This window comes from Aedes aegypti, chromosome 2, assembly GCF_002204515.2.
Source record: "Aedes aegypti strain LVP_AGWG chromosome 2, AaegL5.0 Primary Assembly, whole genome shotgun sequence".
Classification (NCBI taxonomy): Eukaryota; Metazoa; Arthropoda; class Insecta; order Diptera; family Culicidae; genus Aedes; species Aedes aegypti.
Window position 1 is genome coordinate 295,728,374 of NC_035108.1, and position 19,207 is coordinate 295,747,580.

General features: G+C 37.1%; 1 protein-coding gene across 5 annotated transcripts in view; it reads left to right on the forward strand.

The window, feature by feature from the left end:
- LOC5566521 (carnitine O-palmitoyltransferase 1, liver isoform) overlaps positions 1–19,207 on the forward strand; it is a 155,975-nt gene that overhangs the window by 102,754 nt on the left and 34,014 nt on the right. For all 5 annotated transcript variants that reach the window (XR_002500612.1, XM_021845450.1, XM_001650864.2 and 2 more), the window contains exon 2: positions 11,374–11,757. Coding sequence is in view for 4 of the 5 variants with exons in the window: in XM_021845450.1 (XP_021701142.1) it covers positions 11,617–11,757 (141 nt within the window). In the remaining variant the exon portion in view is untranslated. The remainder of the gene's footprint in view (positions 1–11,373; positions 11,758–19,207) is intronic.

The window sequence follows — 19,207 nt, forward strand, 5'->3', positions numbered from 1 at the left end:
ACGGTAAACCTTAATATATGTTTTAAGTTATCATTTGGTCGGTGTTAAGTCAGAGGGGACCAAGTACAAAACATGGGAAAATTGTATTATTCTTTCATTAGATGCGAAATAACCTTACTTCCATTTCACTTCGATCAGATTTGATGAATGCTGTAAACTGCGAGAGATATGTAATAAATATACTTTGGATGATCAATAAAAATCAATAAAACCATGCAGTCAGAGTGGACCAAGTGCTCATTACTATAACAGCGAAAATGATCAGTGCGCTGAAGAATGCGAGGCATTTCAAGAGATTTGTCAGATTTTTCGACAAATGATTCTTCTACTCATCCATCAATAGAAATTCATAAATATTACTTAATTCGATGCATTTGATTTTGATTTTTGACCATTTACCATATTTGGACGGTTGGTCATAAATTGCAACAATATCTGTGCAGGACCAAGTGTCAAAAAGCAATAAACTTATTGAGGGGTCTATTTTGTAGTTCGAGCAAATTCACGTGACTCGTTTGAAGTCATTGTCGATCAAAGTAAGCATGCATATTTCAGATGTCACCCTTCGACTCCCATAGTAATCCAGTCACATAGAGTGACAATTGTCGATAAACTCGAGTGACAGAGCCAAGTCGAGCGAAATTTTTGGTCGACAGTGACTCCAGTCGAGTCGTTTTTGATCGACTCGACTTATAAAATAGGGCCCTGATTCTTGCATTTATTAGACGATTTACAAGTCCGATAGAAGTTTATGGTAGTTCTATGGTGTATGTATAGAATGTTCTAGAACCCGCTTATGAGACCAGTATATTTTGATCGGTACTCAAGATTTTCACTTTGTCCACTCTGACTGAACGCATATTTTAATATTTCTGGTCTTCAATGCCCTCACCCTGCAAAACCTTTATTTTCAAGCTATCGTAATGCCACTGACTTCAAGATTGAAGATATGGATTACTGAAGAATTTACTATACTATTTATCTTAAAGATATGCACCCAGTTTGGCCATGAAAGCATTAAATGATTGTTATTTTCCTAGAAATTGTTCAGTCAGAGTAAACCAAATCACTAAACGGTGTTCTTTAGTTCAGTCAGAGTGAACCAAGTACACATAGTCCATCAAAAAAATCGTTCTATTGAAGGTTTTGATTATGTTTTTTCATGATTATTACTTCACATTATATAGTTTGAAAGCAACACCAAGATGTGCAGAAATATTGATTAAAATTTTGACGAGTTTAAAAATTTAAAAGTCCATTTTTCTCAAAATATTCAAAATCTTAATTCAAAATTTCTAAGGCCATTTTTCACAAAATATTCAAAATGTCACTTGGACCACTCTGACTTAACACCAAACAATAAGCCTAAAAAAAAATACACAAGAAATTGGTTTTCAAATATAATCCTCAGTCAGCCTTTCTAAATGAAGGAATTAACAGTACCTGATCAATAATTTTCGGGAAACAGTTAACCTTTGCGTCCCGGAATTGGCTCCAGAACATCCCGGAGTACTTGTAAATGACCCTATTTTTCAATAAATTACTAAATTTGCATCATATTGCACTCCTGAAGAAAAATCTTGAAAATTGATGTGTCGTATAATATGGTTTGCGAACATTGGATTGATTTTCTAGGGTTCTGGAAGTAGCTCTAGGATATTCCAGAAGTACTTGTAGATGGCCTTATGTTCCATACAATTACTCAATATGCATTGTATTTCAATCCTGTTGTGAAATCTTGAAGTTTGATATGTTGCATCATGATGTTGTTTGTGCTGATCAAATTTTGGTCTCCAACTGATGCCCCAGGAACTGGTTCCAGGGAATCAAATCCAGAATGGCTCCAAATGAGTTGAAAGAGTTTAAATATACTAATGGTTTATGATTTAGTTACAAACCCTGTACTTTTGATTCGTGCAAAATAATTATGGAATTGTCTCAAATGACCTTCGGACAGACCCCACGGAACATCCGAGTAAATCCGGAACCGACGGTCCGACTGAGGTTCCCAGTACAGGTCACGGAACTTGAATAGTGTTGTGTAAAAATTTATTGATATCGGCTGAAAATTATGTACAATAGAGCACAAAGGTCACAAAAGTATGGTTGTTTAAATAGGTCAGGAATGCAAAGGTTAACAAATAATTAAACTTACTCAAATTTTCTGTGAATATTTTATCTCACAACAAGGAATATGTCACAAAACTTCTTCCTCATTAAACATTCTGTACTTGGCCTGGTGTGATGACCGAGAGGTCTAGATCATGGTTCGATTCCTAATGAAGGCTATAAAAGATTAATAAGCTTTTGAACCCGAAATCAATAGAAGGGATTATTTAAAAGTATAACCTTGGTGACAAACTCTATGAACAACGACTTCACCTTCTCAGGTTTAGAAGGGTTAGTTATGCTACATTGATTTTTTTGGAATTGTATCGGTGTACGCATGAACCCAAAAAATCTTTTCATGTAAGATACACTTATTTTGAAACTTTATACAATAGATCAGTATAGCTTCAATTGTTTTTAAAAACTTTAAAGTTTATCTACAACTGAACCGCTTTACCAGTGACCAGCAGTAGCGTTTGATCCTTTGACCTGGTTGCTTGCCCCTGCGGGGGAGGGCGATGAGAGCAAGATCAAACATGTCGCGCGTCGTTCGCGTAGTAAAATGAAAATCGCCGCGGAACGTTAGTAGTGTTTGAATATCCTTTCCATGACAACTGTGAAGATGCAGAGGTATACTCGGTCTCTAGTAACAACGGTTGTCTAACTAACATTCCTTTCCTTCCCCGATGACCGTAAGAACGTTTCCGGCGCCGTTATTGACTTTCAAAATTTGAGCTCTCGATTTATGCACATTGAAGAATGTTAAGCTAATCCCAAGCCCCATTCATTCATTCCCTGTGCAACTTCGATTGTTCTGGTCAATCACGGAGTAGCAACTACGAATTGTACAGTCATCTATGCTCATGCTCAACTGCACCGCTTTATTACTGACCACTCCTCACGATGACTACGAGCTGCAGTTTTACATAAAAGTTGGCTGCATTTTACGATTTCAACGTCGCACTCACCTTCTCTCCCTCTCTCATCTCAATCTGCGTTGATCCCAGTGCTAGTAAGCACGCAACCGATAATCAAGAGCTACCACTGACTACAACCAGGGATGCCAAGTATTTTTTGGGAAAATCTGTATAATTTTTTAAGAAAATCTGGATTTATCTGGATGGACTCAAACTAGAGAAAAAAAAAATAAATAAATTTCCGCGTGTAATGCATAAATTTTATTTATTAGCTGCGCCTAACACTTACATACTTAGTTAAACTTTAATAGAACGCAAATCACATTGTTTTTTATCAACAATGAATCAATTTTTCTCGTGTCCATACATATTTACGTTATACTTAGATTCAATAACCGATGAAATGTTGATCGATCCGCTATCATCCGTATTTAGTTTCACATAGTTTTTTGTAGCCAGTATTCCACGCATTGTAGTAACTTTCAACCTGTTTCGAGCCTTCGTCTTGTTGATGTTATAGTCCGAAAGTATTCTTTCTACGGCTGCCGATGAGTGCGGCAAAACCAACAAGGTTGGTACAAATAGCCTGAGTTGTGGAAATGCTAATTCGTCTCCATATCTTCTTGTCGAGAGTACTTTTCCCCAAAAGCCAATAACATCACTGGTTTCTTGTTTTGAATAGGTCGAGAAATCAATATTCCGAATTTCTTGGAATTCCTTGTCAAGTTCTTGAAACTTATCCTGCGGTATGACGTTCGAGAAACTGTCCAAAAGTGGTAAAAATGAGCGATGCCTCCTGTTAATTACATTTTCTGGATCCAAAATGCTCAAATTCTTCATGATCAGGTCGTCAAAATTAATTCTTTTCATAATTTGATGCGAAAACGTAATGTAAAATCACATTACATTTAGCTTGAAATCGTTCAGCTGGTCAAGTGTAATAGTTTTGTTTTGAACATATTCCTTTACTAGCTGTCCAGCTGCTGTACCGACATATACGTTTTCTAGCCTCTCATAATTTTTGGGTTCAAATTCGATTTTGCTCAGATCAGTTAGTTCCTTCATATAATCACTACTGAAAAAAATATTCAGAACGGTACGAAACAGTCTTGAAACACTGGAATGTAATATTTGAATTTCAGGTTTCTCGTTTTGAAACAGCTTGTTCATTTGATTCACCAAGTTTAGGATGTACGAAAGAAAAGTTAAATAGAGCATTGTTGATGGACTATTTAAAGCTTACTAAATAGAAATGACCTTAGCTTTTTCAACATGAGCAACATTGGTTAAAAAGCCGAAGTATATTCGCAAAGCCTCGTACCTGTCCAATATTCGCTGAACTACGCTTTGCAAAGACAACCATCGTGTAGCACATGGATGAAGCATCTTCAATGGTTTGGGCTCCAAAAGCTCTTGGATTTCTTCAAACTTGCTGGTTCTTAAAGGACTGCAGCTCAGGTAACTGTAAATATCACGACACATCTGCTCTATGCTATCGGGAATATGCTTGCAGGCGTATGAAGAGTACAAAGCAAAACTGTGACAAATACACTTCAAAACGAAAAGCGAAGGGCAATCTTTTTTCAAAAATGCTCCCAAGGATTTTTCCGCTGCTGTCATGTTGTTGGCTCCATCGGCTGCATACCCAATTGGGTCCTAAAGCCCTGTCCCAATTTTAGTATCAAACGCTTAAGTTGAGGGCAAAAATACATGTTTACTCAATTTTTAAATGATTTTCATTTGTTTAAGTCCAAAAAACATATTTTTATGATTTTTGAGATTTTGTCACACCCCTTGGTTCAAACTCAAATTTTGGGTGTATTTTGTTTTCCGTGTCCCTTCCGAAATGTCAACTAGTAACAACCCCAGTGTTAAAAAGATGAGCCCCTGTGGCGTTTTTGCCGACTCAGTGAATGTCAAACATGATCTAAAGTGTCAAGGTTCAAATTTGAACATATTTTTTAAATTGAATTTTAATTGTGATATAACCATAGACAAACAGACGTTTTTTATTTGCGTTATGTTCCCTCTCAATCCAACCGCGTCGATAGCCGAGCGGCTAGCGTTCGCGCTTGACTATCGCCAGATCCTCGGTTCGATTCTGGTCTGCTGCAAGTTTTTAACCATGATATAGTAATTTTTACTATACAAATGATGCCATGGTAAAATTGAATGCACAAAATATTCTAAATAAATGCGAATTTAGTCTGCACAAATCAAGTGGCGTTGTGTATTTAATTTAACCCTCTGATATAGTATTTTCAACCGCAACGCTGTTCTCAGTGTAATCGACATCGTAAAGGAACAACGGAAACAAAGGAGAAGGTTTGCTTAATGGAAAATCTTCACGTTTAGCTTAACAGTAATCTACGTCAGGGTTGTCAACGAATTATTGACCGTTCAGTTCCTAACTGTTCACGACCGTTTGAAACAGTCGTCGTCTTAAACTGTCGGTGAAACAGTCGCTGTCAGATTTGGCAGCAACAATGAGCGAGAACGTTTTCGCGCGCAAACGAGCACCGTTACTCTTTCAAGTAGAGCAACAAAGACAGCAGAGTAGGTGTCGGATCAGATTTCCAAAACAGCTGCCGTTTACACTCAGCTGCTGGCTGCACGGCTCGAAAAATGAGGGGTGGTTGCATGAAATCTGGAGCTCGATTTGAAAAGGTCGAATGTGGCATTTTTGACTATCTGAGATAACTCTCCATGAAGTTTCTCAAACAAAATTCAATTCCTATTTCAAGTAAATAGCTCAAAAGTGTTCAATATACGTATTAAGACACAAGATGAAATCCCCTTCAATAAACTATCGAACAAAACCATGAAAATACACTCAATTTATTGATTTATGATCATGAAAAAGCTTTCCGTCGATATAACATTGTTTGTTGTTCATTCGACCTAATCGATACGACCTAACGCTAGTCACCGCTGCACTTCGAACGGGTACGTTCAGACGTTTGACATCTGAAAATGTCCATACGTCAAAGTACGATCGGACTGATTGGTGTCCAGTGAAGTACATACGACCCACCGTTGTAAACAAAAATAGAGAATTTCAAAGAATTTCTGAAGTTTTCTGCATGAAGGTATGTGCAACGATATAACATATACAATGAATCCATTATCCATCCGACAAACCCATCCATAATCGCTTCCGTTGCATTTTTTCTACAGTAGACATTCAGCGCAGATGGGGATTTGTTCTGAGCAACATCGCTGATCGCATAAATCGTTTGCCAACTTCACGAAATACATACCTTCATGCAGAAAACTTCAGAAATTCTTTGAAATTCTCTATTTTTGTTTACAACGGTGGGTCGTATGTACTTCACTGGACACCAATCAGTCCGATCGTACTTTGACGTATGGACATTTTCAGATGTCAAACGTCTGAACGTACCCGTTCGAAGTGCAGCGGTGACTAGCGTTAGGTCGTATCGATTAGGTCGAATGAACAACAAACAATGTTATATCGACGGAAAGCTTTTTTTATGATCATAAATCAATAAATTGAGTGTATTTTCATGGTTTTGTTCGATAGTTTATTGAAGGGGATTTCATTTTGTGTCTTAATACGTATATTGAACACTTTTGAGCTATTTGCTTGAAATAGGAATTGAATTTTGTTTGAGAAACTTCATGGAGAGTTATCTCAGATAGTCAAAAATGTCACATTCGACCTTTTCAAATCGAGCTCCAGTAAATGGTTAACTGTGTTGAGCTAGCAGGTTTTGATTATGGGGGGATTTTGTAAACCCAAGATGAAAGAAAAAAGGTCGAATACGCGTTTTTTAAATTTTGGTGTTTTTGCTACATTGGACCTTATGCGCAATAGGACGAATGAACAAATTTTTACTATTCCTATTATTTGTTAATTACGTTAAAGTGTCAATTTATTTTTTTATTTTAGAAGAAATATGATATCGATATGATACTTAACCAGCATGATAAGCTGAATAGAATCTACCAAATGGTGAAATAAACGCGATTTTTTACTTTTGTTACTTACGACCTTTTCACATCGAGCTCCAGAAATGTTTATAAAAGTATCTTTTAGTAAACCAAATTCAGCTTTTTATAAATGTTTCTAATGGTCAAAATTCAGGTTCAATGAAACAATTCAATAAGTGGTAATAGTTAATAATGCATAAGGTACACGGAAAAAAATTCTGTGGTAAAAATTACTATTTTAGCTGACTACGCCCATTCTTAAAACTACCATGGAAATTCGGACCAATTTACTATGTTTACGGTACACCCCACCGCATAACTGGTACATTTGACAGAAATAAATTACAACAATCTGATTCCTACTACAGACATGGTAAAATCAATCGCATTTCTGGTCTGCTGAAAATTGCCGGTGCGAGCGCTTAAGTTAACCCCCTAAAATGGTAGTTTTTACCGCACAATTTTTTTGCGTGTATGTATAGTTATCATAAGTATGTGTTTTAACATCATTTGCAACATTATTTGATATGGATGGAATACATTGATATTCCCCTCGATTCCCGACGACTGTATCGAACAGTCTCCTAAATAGCCGGGATAATCCAACATTCAAGTGGATATACAATATTGATCAAAATATGCACTGAAAAAAAAAGTTTTTTTTTATTTTCATCTAATGTCTTGATAAATCTGGAAATAATTTTCAAAATCTGGCTCAGACAATAAAAAATCTGTATGTCTGGATCATGCTCGAAAGTCTGGAAGATTCCAGATAAATCTGGAAGGTTGGCAACGCTGACTACAACAATGCATGAGGAGAGGACCGGACCAGAGTTTCAAGATTGAAAGAGTGTTCGACAGTAAAAAAACGCCAACCTATGAGAAAACGATGAAGGTGAACCACCTCCACCACAGCTGTGAAGTCGATTGCTGCTGCGGTTGGTGTATCCCAATCAGTAGGTAGTTTATAACAACGGTTTTATATCGTGCATTTCAACAAATGCTCCTAAATATCAATTTTTTTGTGAAATAACTCACAGCTTGAATTTTCTAGCGGACAAATTTAGAGAATAAAACCAAATTTCACACTGAAAATGTGATCGATTGTTAACCAAAAAATAAATTTTTCATCAAGATTTCTTCTCTTGGTGATTTGAAGAGAGGTTTGAATTTTCATCTTACGTTATCGATTTTATCACCAATCATATAAAACAATTTTTGGTCAAGACTTAGACACATTTTAAAAATAAATCAGTAAATCAGTAAAACACTCGCTGAGTTGTTCGGAATAAAATCAAAAGCCACAAAACTTCCAAACGATAACAATTTTGCCTTTAGAAATCATCGTATTCTTGAATACTTGGTGGAAACCCAAATACAATTGCATATAGATGCCATATTGTTACAGTATCAGTCTGAAATGATTTAATTTGACAGAATGCTCCGCAAGCCAAAAACAGTCTGAGAACCCCTGGTTTATTGCATCGAGACTATAAGCCTGTTAGTTGGAGAGTCGCTTAGCGGATTAAGTTCGCGTGTAGATTCCCCGTTTGAACAAAAACCGTTTGTCAACAATCGATGAACTAATTTATTCATCCAGCCTAATTTATGGGAGTGTGACCAGTGAAACACTCCGATCAAGTCTTTGCCCTTTAACTCTCATTACCCTGCCTATCGGATATATATGCTAGACGCAATCAAAACAAGAAACACCAGGAAGGGGGTAAAACGACTCTATCCGTACGTGGTACCGATTTGGCGCAATACGAAAAAGAAACTTGATTCTTTGTGACGCGATGCAAAAGTGCAAGAAAACAACAACGAGCAACTATCTCGGTTCGTTTGATTGTTGTGTATGTAAAACGTGCCAAAGCGGCTACTGCAAAGTGTAGTTAACCCTTGACACTATCAATTATGGATTGCCTGCTTGCTCGATATTGCACTTTTGTTCTGTTTTGTGGCAGTTAGTAGCTGAATAAAAGAACTGTAAGTTTTGTAAAATGAGATTTAAGGTTTCACCTTAAATTAGGTAAAATTGTGTTTTCTCAATTACATAATTACTTCGAGATTTATTCGAACCATATAGTGAATGAAAACATTTTTCAAATATATTGACCGAAAACGATAAGCTAATCTTGGAGGAATCTATGGAGTAATTGTTGAAAATATCTTAAGAAAAAAATGTGATGATACTCTATTTCTTAGGCGTTACCATCCCTGCATGACGAGTGAACGTCTTTGGTTGTTGTAATTTTCTCATTTCAATCAGCCAGGAAGTCCGCTCATAATTCTTTGTTTCGCTAGTCCAAAATTTTCCATTGCTGAGCATTATTGACGACCTTAGCTATACAGGTTTCCATCCGTTCTATCGTTGCTTTGGCTTAATTTTGTACCTCCAGACTTCTCTGCGTTTTTCGCGTGGTTGGCCACCGTTAGAACCACCTCGCTTCTGTTGTCAACGAAAAGCGAGGTTTTTTTACCAGTGTTGTACAAAATACAACAGCGCGACGAATGAAGTGTCAAGGTAATAAACGCTACGGCTATCTGGGCTCCTGAAAGCGCTACTACCAGGCATGATTGAAACATGTCCTGCCCAGCCGAACAGATGTCTTAAAGTAGAGTATCTCTCATCAGAACTTACTGTAATGCTCAATGAAAGTGCAAGTAAATTTTCCTGTATTGAAAATGTTGAATATCATATAGCTCATGTGAATCACTGGAACCGGACATCGAAAATGTCCGAACTGAAATGGAAAAACAAAATAAAAACAGAAACTTGTCGATTGTCAAGGCCATTCCGACTCTTCGGTGGTACATAAGCCATCGGAGCACCATCGGCGAGCATTCATTTCGCTCGCATTTTTGCGTTCGGTTATACTTATATGGCTTAGCCGGCGAATGTTCGATCATTTGGACGCCTTTGGAAGCCCCAATGGCTGTTAAGTGAGCGCTCGTAATGACTCCTATTGCTGGGTAGCCTTTGCCGTGAAATCAAAGTTTGAGGCCACTGGCATTGGCTGACGAGTGTTGTTAACTGCGCGCCTTCGTGTCGAGGAGCTCTGACTCTCACATGGATCGCCACATGGACTGGCTGAATGTGATGGTCAAGGCTATCGCGCCAATATTGCTATTTGTGCGAGTTCAAGTTATGTGGATTTCAGTTTAGCAAAGGAATTGACACGTTCGTTTTGTGGGTTAATAAATTTGTGGCCGCAATATGTGCGTTAAGGGCAATTGGTTTGTCTGAAGTTATCTAGTACAAAAGTGCGGCTTGTTTCTACGGAAAAGTAGCACGTTTCCGAGTTCAATAGTTCTCACGTGCCATTGTCCGGTCTTATCATCTTGTGTGTTTGTTTGTAGCTGCACTTCCTCAAACAATCAAAACATGGTCGGGTAGAGTACTCATTTGCGACGAAAATGCTGCCCAATCAGCACCAGCCACAAAACGACAACCCTTGAGCTAGATAATGCTATGTACGTACTGAAAATTTCCTGACAGTCATCTCCAAACAATGGATTTTGTTCTTCGTAAAGTGAAATGCCTGTAGTTCGAGTACGTATTGCCATCCGAAGCCCCGTAATCTTGCAATAAATTACGTTTATTCAGAAATAGTTCGTCGTACACGTTCCCCACGTTACTGATAATATGTGTGGCGTACAGTTAATCAGCAAAAATATCATGTCTGTAAAAAGTTTAGGAAATAATCGTTCAGTTTCTTGATGTGTTTCATTTTACGCATGTAACATTATAATAGGTAACAAGTCTTGTAATAGACAGGTAATCACTTTAAGCAAGTCTCTAAAAAGTTTCAATTTTTCAATGGAAGGACCAAAATGTAAAGTCTCTAAAGTCACTATTTGTTTTTTTCCTGGTTAGAAAATCTAAAGGTCCACTGAAACCTATAAACACGGTTACCCGACTATTCTCTAGGAATTTCTTCTAAGATTCTTAGAGGGAAAGCTTTGTATTCTTCGTATTATTCTAACTATTCCTTTCTCCAGATATCACTTCTAGAATACTTTTTTTTATTATTTTTTTATTGCTATCTTTACGGTTTCTATTCGATATCTTCCTTCAAGCAGGAGTTCTTTAAAGTTCCTAATTCTGAGGTTTCTCAGTCGCTACAAGATCTGTTATAAGCAAAACGATGAAGAACTTATCTTCAATTTTGGTTGCGCGATACAAGATTCCGTGCCACAGATTCCGTTCCAGAATTTCGCCCAATTACCAGCCGAACCGCCAGCAATCTTATCTCTCGCCCGTATCATGTTTCTAATTTCAATCATGTTTTCCCAACAATTCAAAACCCCATTATCAGGAACGTGCTGTCACTCTGCCGCACTTTTGTGACCTAGTTTAAACTAATTTGTGTTATGTTTTTCCTCATTTCAGAGATTCTCCCGTTGAAGCACACAAAATAAGACCTTCAGTTCGGATTACCGATAAGATACGGAGAATTGCTGTACACCCCTCGGAAACACTGCCGACGATTGTGTAGGAGTAGTACGAATATTGTTTTTTTTTTACGTTTTCGCGAATGCAATCGATTATCGGAAAGTGGTGACATAATCAGCGGTGTGAAGAATAATACAAAGTGTGTGTTTGTGCCTAGTGCGTTGAAAGTGGTCTGGCGCCATGGCTGAAGCCCATTCAGCTGTTGCATTCTCGTTTTCCATCACCCACGAGGGATGGCACCTGAACTACGACCGGGAAGTGCTGAACCTGGTCTGGCAGTCCGGTATCAGATCCTGGAAGAAGCGGTTGGCGCGGTTTAGGGTAAGTCATGGGCATAGCCAAGGGAATGGGAAGAAGATTGTCGGTCAGGAAGCTATGCTAAGAAGATTATTCTCATTTTTTAATTATTCTATGGCCTCAATCGTAAAGATATAATTACGTCATTAAAGACTTCTTCGATAACTCTTGGAGTTCAACATTCAACAAATTCATCATGTATCTTGAGTTATTCAAATGATTTCTCCATATATTTCTTCTGTAATAAATACTTACAGAGACTCGTCCAGAGATCCTTCTATTATTTCTTACAGAGATTTTTGCACCAAGTGTCCCTGGAATTCGACTGAAAAATTCCCATTTCGGTTTCTCTACTTAAAGGAATATATCAAGAATTTACCCCAGAAAATACTTCAGCACTACATCAAAATAATTTGCACAGAGGTCACTCCTAAAATTTTCCCAGGGAGTATCCTAGGATTCCTGAGATTGTTTCCCTGTGGTTACTCTAGTACATCTTCCAAAGATTCCTAGGAGGGTTTTCCCAAGAAAAACTACAAGGTACTATGGACTGTACCTGTAACCCGTGCAAGAATTCTTTTAGGAGTTCTAACGCCGATTTTTTAGTTATTTTCTAGCCGTTTTCAAGAACTTATTCACGAGATCTCCCAGGAATTGTTTCAAAAATTACTTAAAGGAATTATTCCTGGAAAGAGTTATTTTATCTTCAACAAATTTCTTCAAAAAAATTGTTCAAAAAATTGCTTCTTAGAGTTTTTTTTTTTAATATTTTTTTTCAGCATCCTATTCAGGGACTGATTCTTTGATTATTCTAAAGATTACTCGAATAATGTATTAGGAGCATTTTCTTTGGATTACACAAAAGACTACATAATTATTCAAGTTATTTCTCTGATTATATCTCAGGGAATTCCGTCCAGTATTTTCATTAGGATTCCTTAAGAAAATCCTACAGGATAACCAGGGCTTGGTTTGGGTTTTGTTTGTCAATAATTTCCTCAACAATTCTTATAAAATCCTCCAAGACTTCCTCAAGAGCTCATAAGTTCTTTCGGTGATTATTACAGAAACTCATCAGATATTTCTGTAGAAGTTTCTATAGAGATTACACCAGGATTTTTTTACCTCCTGCCTGGATATTTTTCAGGAATTTATGTCCATCGAAGAATCTTTTTTTTTGTATTGTTCTCAGTTGGAGCTGCCTGTCAAGGCTTAACTTGTCAAGGCTGAACCCTCGGTCTGGCTTTTGCCAAGTTTCCCTTCTACCAGGACCAATACTCAGGCTAGGCTATGGTGCCCACGTGAACACTGGTTTTTATTCGTATTGTGACGTGGTAGTTTTTGAAAAATACCCATATTACCTTGTTTCTGAGAAAAAGGAGCATTGTGAAAATCAGCATCTCCATCAGAATTTGTTTGAAATAGTAGTGTAGTAGTGTCTTTACTAATACTGTCTAGTCGAAATGGTTTCGAATAATTTGTAATTTAAGTGCTTTGATTACTCCTGTCTTTTACTTGAGATTACACAGTAAAAAATAATGAAGATTACACGTCATGTAAACTTTAGTCTTTCACTAGGTAGGCTATAAGTTTAGTGCAACGAACGAAAGTTAACTGTATTTCGATAAACAAATTCAGTTCAGTTATCCAATTTGCACATTTTCACCGAAATCGCAAGGACAAAGAAGTACCGAGCGAAATCTTATTAGCGATCGACCGAGCCACGCCACATTACAATTCATATTTCTTCCCACCCCCTATGTGACTTAGGGGAAGACGGGGTAAGAGCGCCCGCCGGGGTAAGACGGACCACCTTCAGTTTGGCATGAAAATGGCAATTTTCTTAAAAGTTCACCAAGCACTTTCCATAAACATAAGATTTTTGACATTCCAGAGTATTTAGTGTGATATCAAATTTTTTATAACAAATGTCAAAAACAAAATTTTTGCTCGTCGATATTGAATTTGATCTAAATTTAACAGATGCTCACTTAAGGATTTAGGAAGGGATTTTTTTGGAAAAACATAACAAATTACCCGTCCATGCTTTAACAAAAATTGTAAATTATGATTCGGTGAAGTGAAATATGAATTGTAAATATTAAGCTTTGAAATGAGGCCATAGTTGTGAAAATTGTGCAAGCGGGGTAAAACCGACCACTGTTGACGGGGTAAGACCGCCACCCTTAATTTATACCAAATAACTGTATAAACCGTTTCGAAAGTTGTAACTACGTTGTACATTACTGTTCAAGTAAAATGAAATCAATTTTGTGAAAAATACAAGCCAAATCCACATATTTTTTCTAAAATATGGGTGTCTGAAGGTAATAATAAGTATATTTTTAGTTTTTTGAAAGAATTGACCCTAAAAATGATTCAATATCCACGTTAATCAATGTAGAATTCTTAAAACATTATACTTTTCAGAATCACAGGGAACATATATATTTTTTTGAAAAATTGTGTACGAAAATCGTGGTGGTCGCTCTTACCCCGTGGGTGGGCGGTTTTACCCCGTCTCTAAAAATAATCGTGATAAGACATCACTTTTATAAAGCTTCAAGAAATAAATATTTTTTTGAAATACAACACCTGTGATATTTTTTGATCATGCCTAAGGGTTCAAAAAACGACATGCTGCGTCAAAAAAGGATTTATTGATTCTTGATTTTGACATATAAATTAAATTGCTTAGGCTTACCCCGTCTTCCCCTACTTCACCGGGCACTTATTTACACTATGGAAAATCTTCGTACTGAACAATTTCATTCTATCGCACGCCGTAAAGCTTCTATAACTCATAAAATTGCAAGAAATTCCCTAAACGGCCGCAAGTGATTGAGAACGTAAACAAAGTGCGTGATATTCGGCGAAGAAAACGATTGCTTTGTTTGTGGTGTGAAAGATTGTTTTCGCTGCACTGTGAGCAACTATCATGATTTGATCGGTAAAAAGGAATGAGCCTGTGCATGCTATGAAACATTTGACTTTAACTGTGCGCCCTGTTTTCAACACGCTCAAAAAAGCGTTCTGGAAAACGTGAACTGTCAAAAATACACCGTGAACTACCATGAACGATCTAGTTCACGGTGTATTTTTTGTTAAGAGAACAGATTTTTTTCTGTGAAGTTGTCCGTGAGAGAGAGCGAGACAACACCAACACACGGCGCACAGTAAAAGTCAAGAGAATAAAAGAATTTATAGCACATACAGAGGCTCATTGTGCCCATATGTTTGGGCTGTATTTTGATGGCACCAATGAATTTAAGAGAATTTTAAATATTTCATCATGCTGTATGAATGGAGAGAGATACCCATAGTAGTAAATAGCTAGCTCTTGGATGTCTTAGGATTTTGTTGAGAAATGTATATATTTTTTTAAAGAATTCCTAGTACAATCCAAAAGTTTCTAGGGTTATCCTAAGAAACATTTTAGGTTGACATTTTATAATTATGATTCGTGGTTTACGGCCAACCATCCGTTTGGAAGTTTAACAACTACCGAAAAACTAAACATTACATTTACTTTGCAATTGGATGAAATGGACAAATTGATGAAAAAGTTGCGAAATGTTTGAATTTTTGAAAGTATTTTGAACGAAATTCGCAGAGAAATTGTTGAGGATGTCCGTAGAAGAATCAATCAATGAACTCCTGTAGAAAATCCTGAATTAATTTCTGATTTAATTCCTGGAGAAATTCATGAAAATACAGTAAAACTTGTCGCAGGAGCCTTCATAGCAGTAGCCCAGCTATTCAGCATAACCATCCTGAGGGTCGTGGGTTCAAATCCCGCCGGTTGAGGAAGCTCTCAGTTAATAACAATGCTCATAAGAATACTAAGCTGAGAATCAGGTTGTCCCAGTTAGTACGTAGAGCCAAAAGAAGAATACTTGTTGTAAAGCCACAAGGAATAAAGCTCTTAAAAACATCCTGTTGTTTTAGGCATGGGGTCTCAAAAGTTGCTATTTTCAGCAGAGCTTTCCATGTATTGTTTTTAATATCTTCTCTTATACTGGCCTAAACCGATGCTTCTACCCTACTTAAAATAATCTATAAAAAATACTTAAATATAAATTGTACAAAAATCGATAGTCCATCAATAGTTGCACTGTACTGAAACAGACTTCTTCGTAAACTCGTGCATAACTAGGGTACCCCGGGGCAAGTGGGAATCCGGGGTAAGTGGGACATTCCACAATAGCTCGTTTAGGAAAAGTTTGCCAAGGGTTGAAGATACAATGATAAGGAAAGTATTTAGGACAAAAATCATTGGTATTTTTATTATCATGTGCTCCCTGTAACAATGTCAGCTCAGCACCATTTTCAACTTGCATGATGAATTGTGACACGTTTCACGTTCTTCATTGGCTCGCAAAAAATAATGGTGCTATAAATCGAATCACCATCGCTAAGCTACAACTTCAAGTATTGTTAAAAGCTGCTTACGATAAACATGTATTTTGTTTTCATTTCATATGAAAATTTCTATAGTCTAACTTACCCCAAATATCTTTATACCCGGGGTAAGCGGGACCTATCGAAAAAAGCACCAGAATCAAAGCTTTTCCTACACGTTTCTAACATTTTCCTAGAGAGTAGCATTAAAACATTCAAACGAATTATTTTTATAAAAAAAATCATTCTTATATTACATAATTGTTGAATAGGGAGAAAATATGACTAATTTTTTAAAATATTTTTTTCTATTTTTATTTTTGAAATATGAATTTAAAATTGAACGAAGACAGAGATAAAATTTCAAATACATTGATGTGATCATAAGAACGAATACTATACTATTTTTATTGAACTTTTTTTTTGATATTTCTACCTAATTCAGTAGTTGCGGGAAATAGTTCCATCATATTAAGTGGTTTTCCGCCAATTCGTCAATTATTGAAAGTTGCTGCATTTCGGTTGATAACTTCTAAATGATACATTTTGATTATGTTTAAACCTCTTTTTGTGAGTAATTTTCAGTTAAAATTAAATGCGATGTGACATAACCTTACATTTACGTTTTCTTCCTAAAATGTTACGTATTTTATGATTTATCCCTTATGTGCATCAAATATGTACTCAAAACTGAAAATCTATTATTTATCAATGCTATCATTGCAATGGTTGACTTACTGATGAGGTTTGACGCATGCAACTGGATGTGTCCCACTTGCCCCGTTTAGCGAGATAACTGCGTCTAATGGCCCATTGTCCATCTTTCTTCTAAGGTTTTCACAATTTCGAAATTATTCGATCAAATTTATGCACACACCAGCAAACATGTTGCCAAAATGTGACCGTATTGTTTGATTTGCAAAATATTGTCATTTTTAAATTATATTGAACAATCTGTTTGAATTATCGTCTCACTTGCCCCGGGGTACCTTATTTCATAGATGCCCCAGGAGAAGTGGTCATTCGTACAATATTCAAAAAACATTTCATGTATCAATTTCCTTCTTGAAATTTACATTCCCGCTGGAGCAGAGCCTGCGTCCCATTTTGATGTTGTATAAATACTTCCATGATGTACAATTTGGTTATGAGAGCTATCTTTGTTAAGGTTGTTACAGTTGACTCTTCACATCTCGATATATCCCGCAATGTCGATTATTTCTTCAGTCCTTTCATTCTGCATACAATTCCCCTCACCATAGCTCGATATCCTCCTTATTCCGATAACTCCATATCGCAATTTGATTTTCATTCCTGATTTTCTCACCATATGTCGATATTCCCATTATCAAAGGATACCTACCTTGTACCTTGATGGCTACAGCGTAGCGTCACGCCATTGCCGGGTGTATTGTAGAGTTCCATCTTCATTGGTCTTGGGTGATACCTCTTGCCCCGAACGTTAAGAGTCGTCAGGTCCTCTTCCACTGCGTACAGCCAGCTTATCCGTAGTCTTCCACGAAATCGCCGATCTCTACTTGTTTTCCTGTTAAATATTATTTTCGCATTTTCTTCTTCCGACTTTCGCAATAAGAGACCAGCCCACTGAAGTCTGTCGTATTTCATACGCCTAATAAAATTCGCATCTTTGTACACTTTTTTTTCTCATCTGTAGAGCCTTTTAACCACTGATTCCATTATTTAGGAATATTATGGTATAACCCATGTTTTATTTGGTGCTCATCAAATATCCTTTCACAATTGAGATATGATAGACATTGGTTGATGTGTCACACTGTCCCAACTGGCACAACTCGTTTTATAAAGTCTATTACCCTATTAGGACTACCTCAAATTTCCAAGGGCTCTAATAACCATTTTCCAAATGTTAACATTCTTTGATTAAGCAGTGCTCCCCATTTGCAGAGTAAATGCTCAGCAGTTTCGTTTTTCGCTTGCCAATAACGACACTTAGAGGATTGGGTTTTTTTTTCTATCTTTTTAAGATGACACCTACTTGGGCAGTGACCGATATTCAGGCCAGTTATTACCCTAAGATTTCCTTTATTAAGATTCAGTATAGCCCGGGCTTTTGTTAGACTGGGTTTTATGAATCTTTTCGCTTGCTTGGATGTATCCGTGGCGTTCCAATTGGATTCTACCATGGACATTTCCCAATTTTTCAGTTTCATCCTGAGAGTGCACTCAGGAACACCACAGAACGGTTCAGGGCCGACAAAGCTCAAAGCTGCACCTTGTCTTGCTATATTGTCGGCGATTTCATTCCCCTCAATTCCACAATGGCCGGGCACCCAGTACAATGTAACTTCGTTCCTACTGGCCAATTGCTTCAGAGAAAGAATGCATTCCCACACTAACTTTGATCTACACGTGAATGCCTTTAGAGCATTCAAAGTTGATCGACTGTCCGAGAAATTACAGATCTTTGCAAACCCATAGTTTCTTTTGAGACAAACATTTGTACATTCAATGATGGCTTGTATTTCAGCTTGGAACATAGTGGGACTGCGCCCCATAGCGATTACCTTGCTGATACCAGGGCCGAAAACTTCAGCTCCGGTATTGTCGCCCATCTTTGACCCGTCTGTATAAAATACAATAGAACCTGGACGTAAACTTGGCCCACCTGAATCCCAAATATAGCGGCTTGGTTAACCACTTTGAAAGGAACATCATAGTTGGTCTTCGTTGTCATCCAATGTTCTATTGTTTTCATATCTGAATTCAAATTGAATTCCTTGATGATCTTCATGTGACCAATCAAATCACCATTTATTATAACGAATAAACTGCAAGGCATTTTTTGCAGCTTGCAGTTTAATGAATTGATGCAAAGACAGTATATTAAGAAGGGCATCCAAGGCAACCGATGGTGTACTTTTCATTGCCCCTGTCATTGATATACAAGCAAGTCTTTGCAATTTAGCCAGTTTTTTCTGAGCGGTTACCTCATTTGTCTTGGGCCACCATACCAGTGAAGCATAAGTAATTTTTGGTCGGAATAAATCCAGTTTACCATATTAGGTCGCAGTCCCCAAGTTTCTCCAAGGGT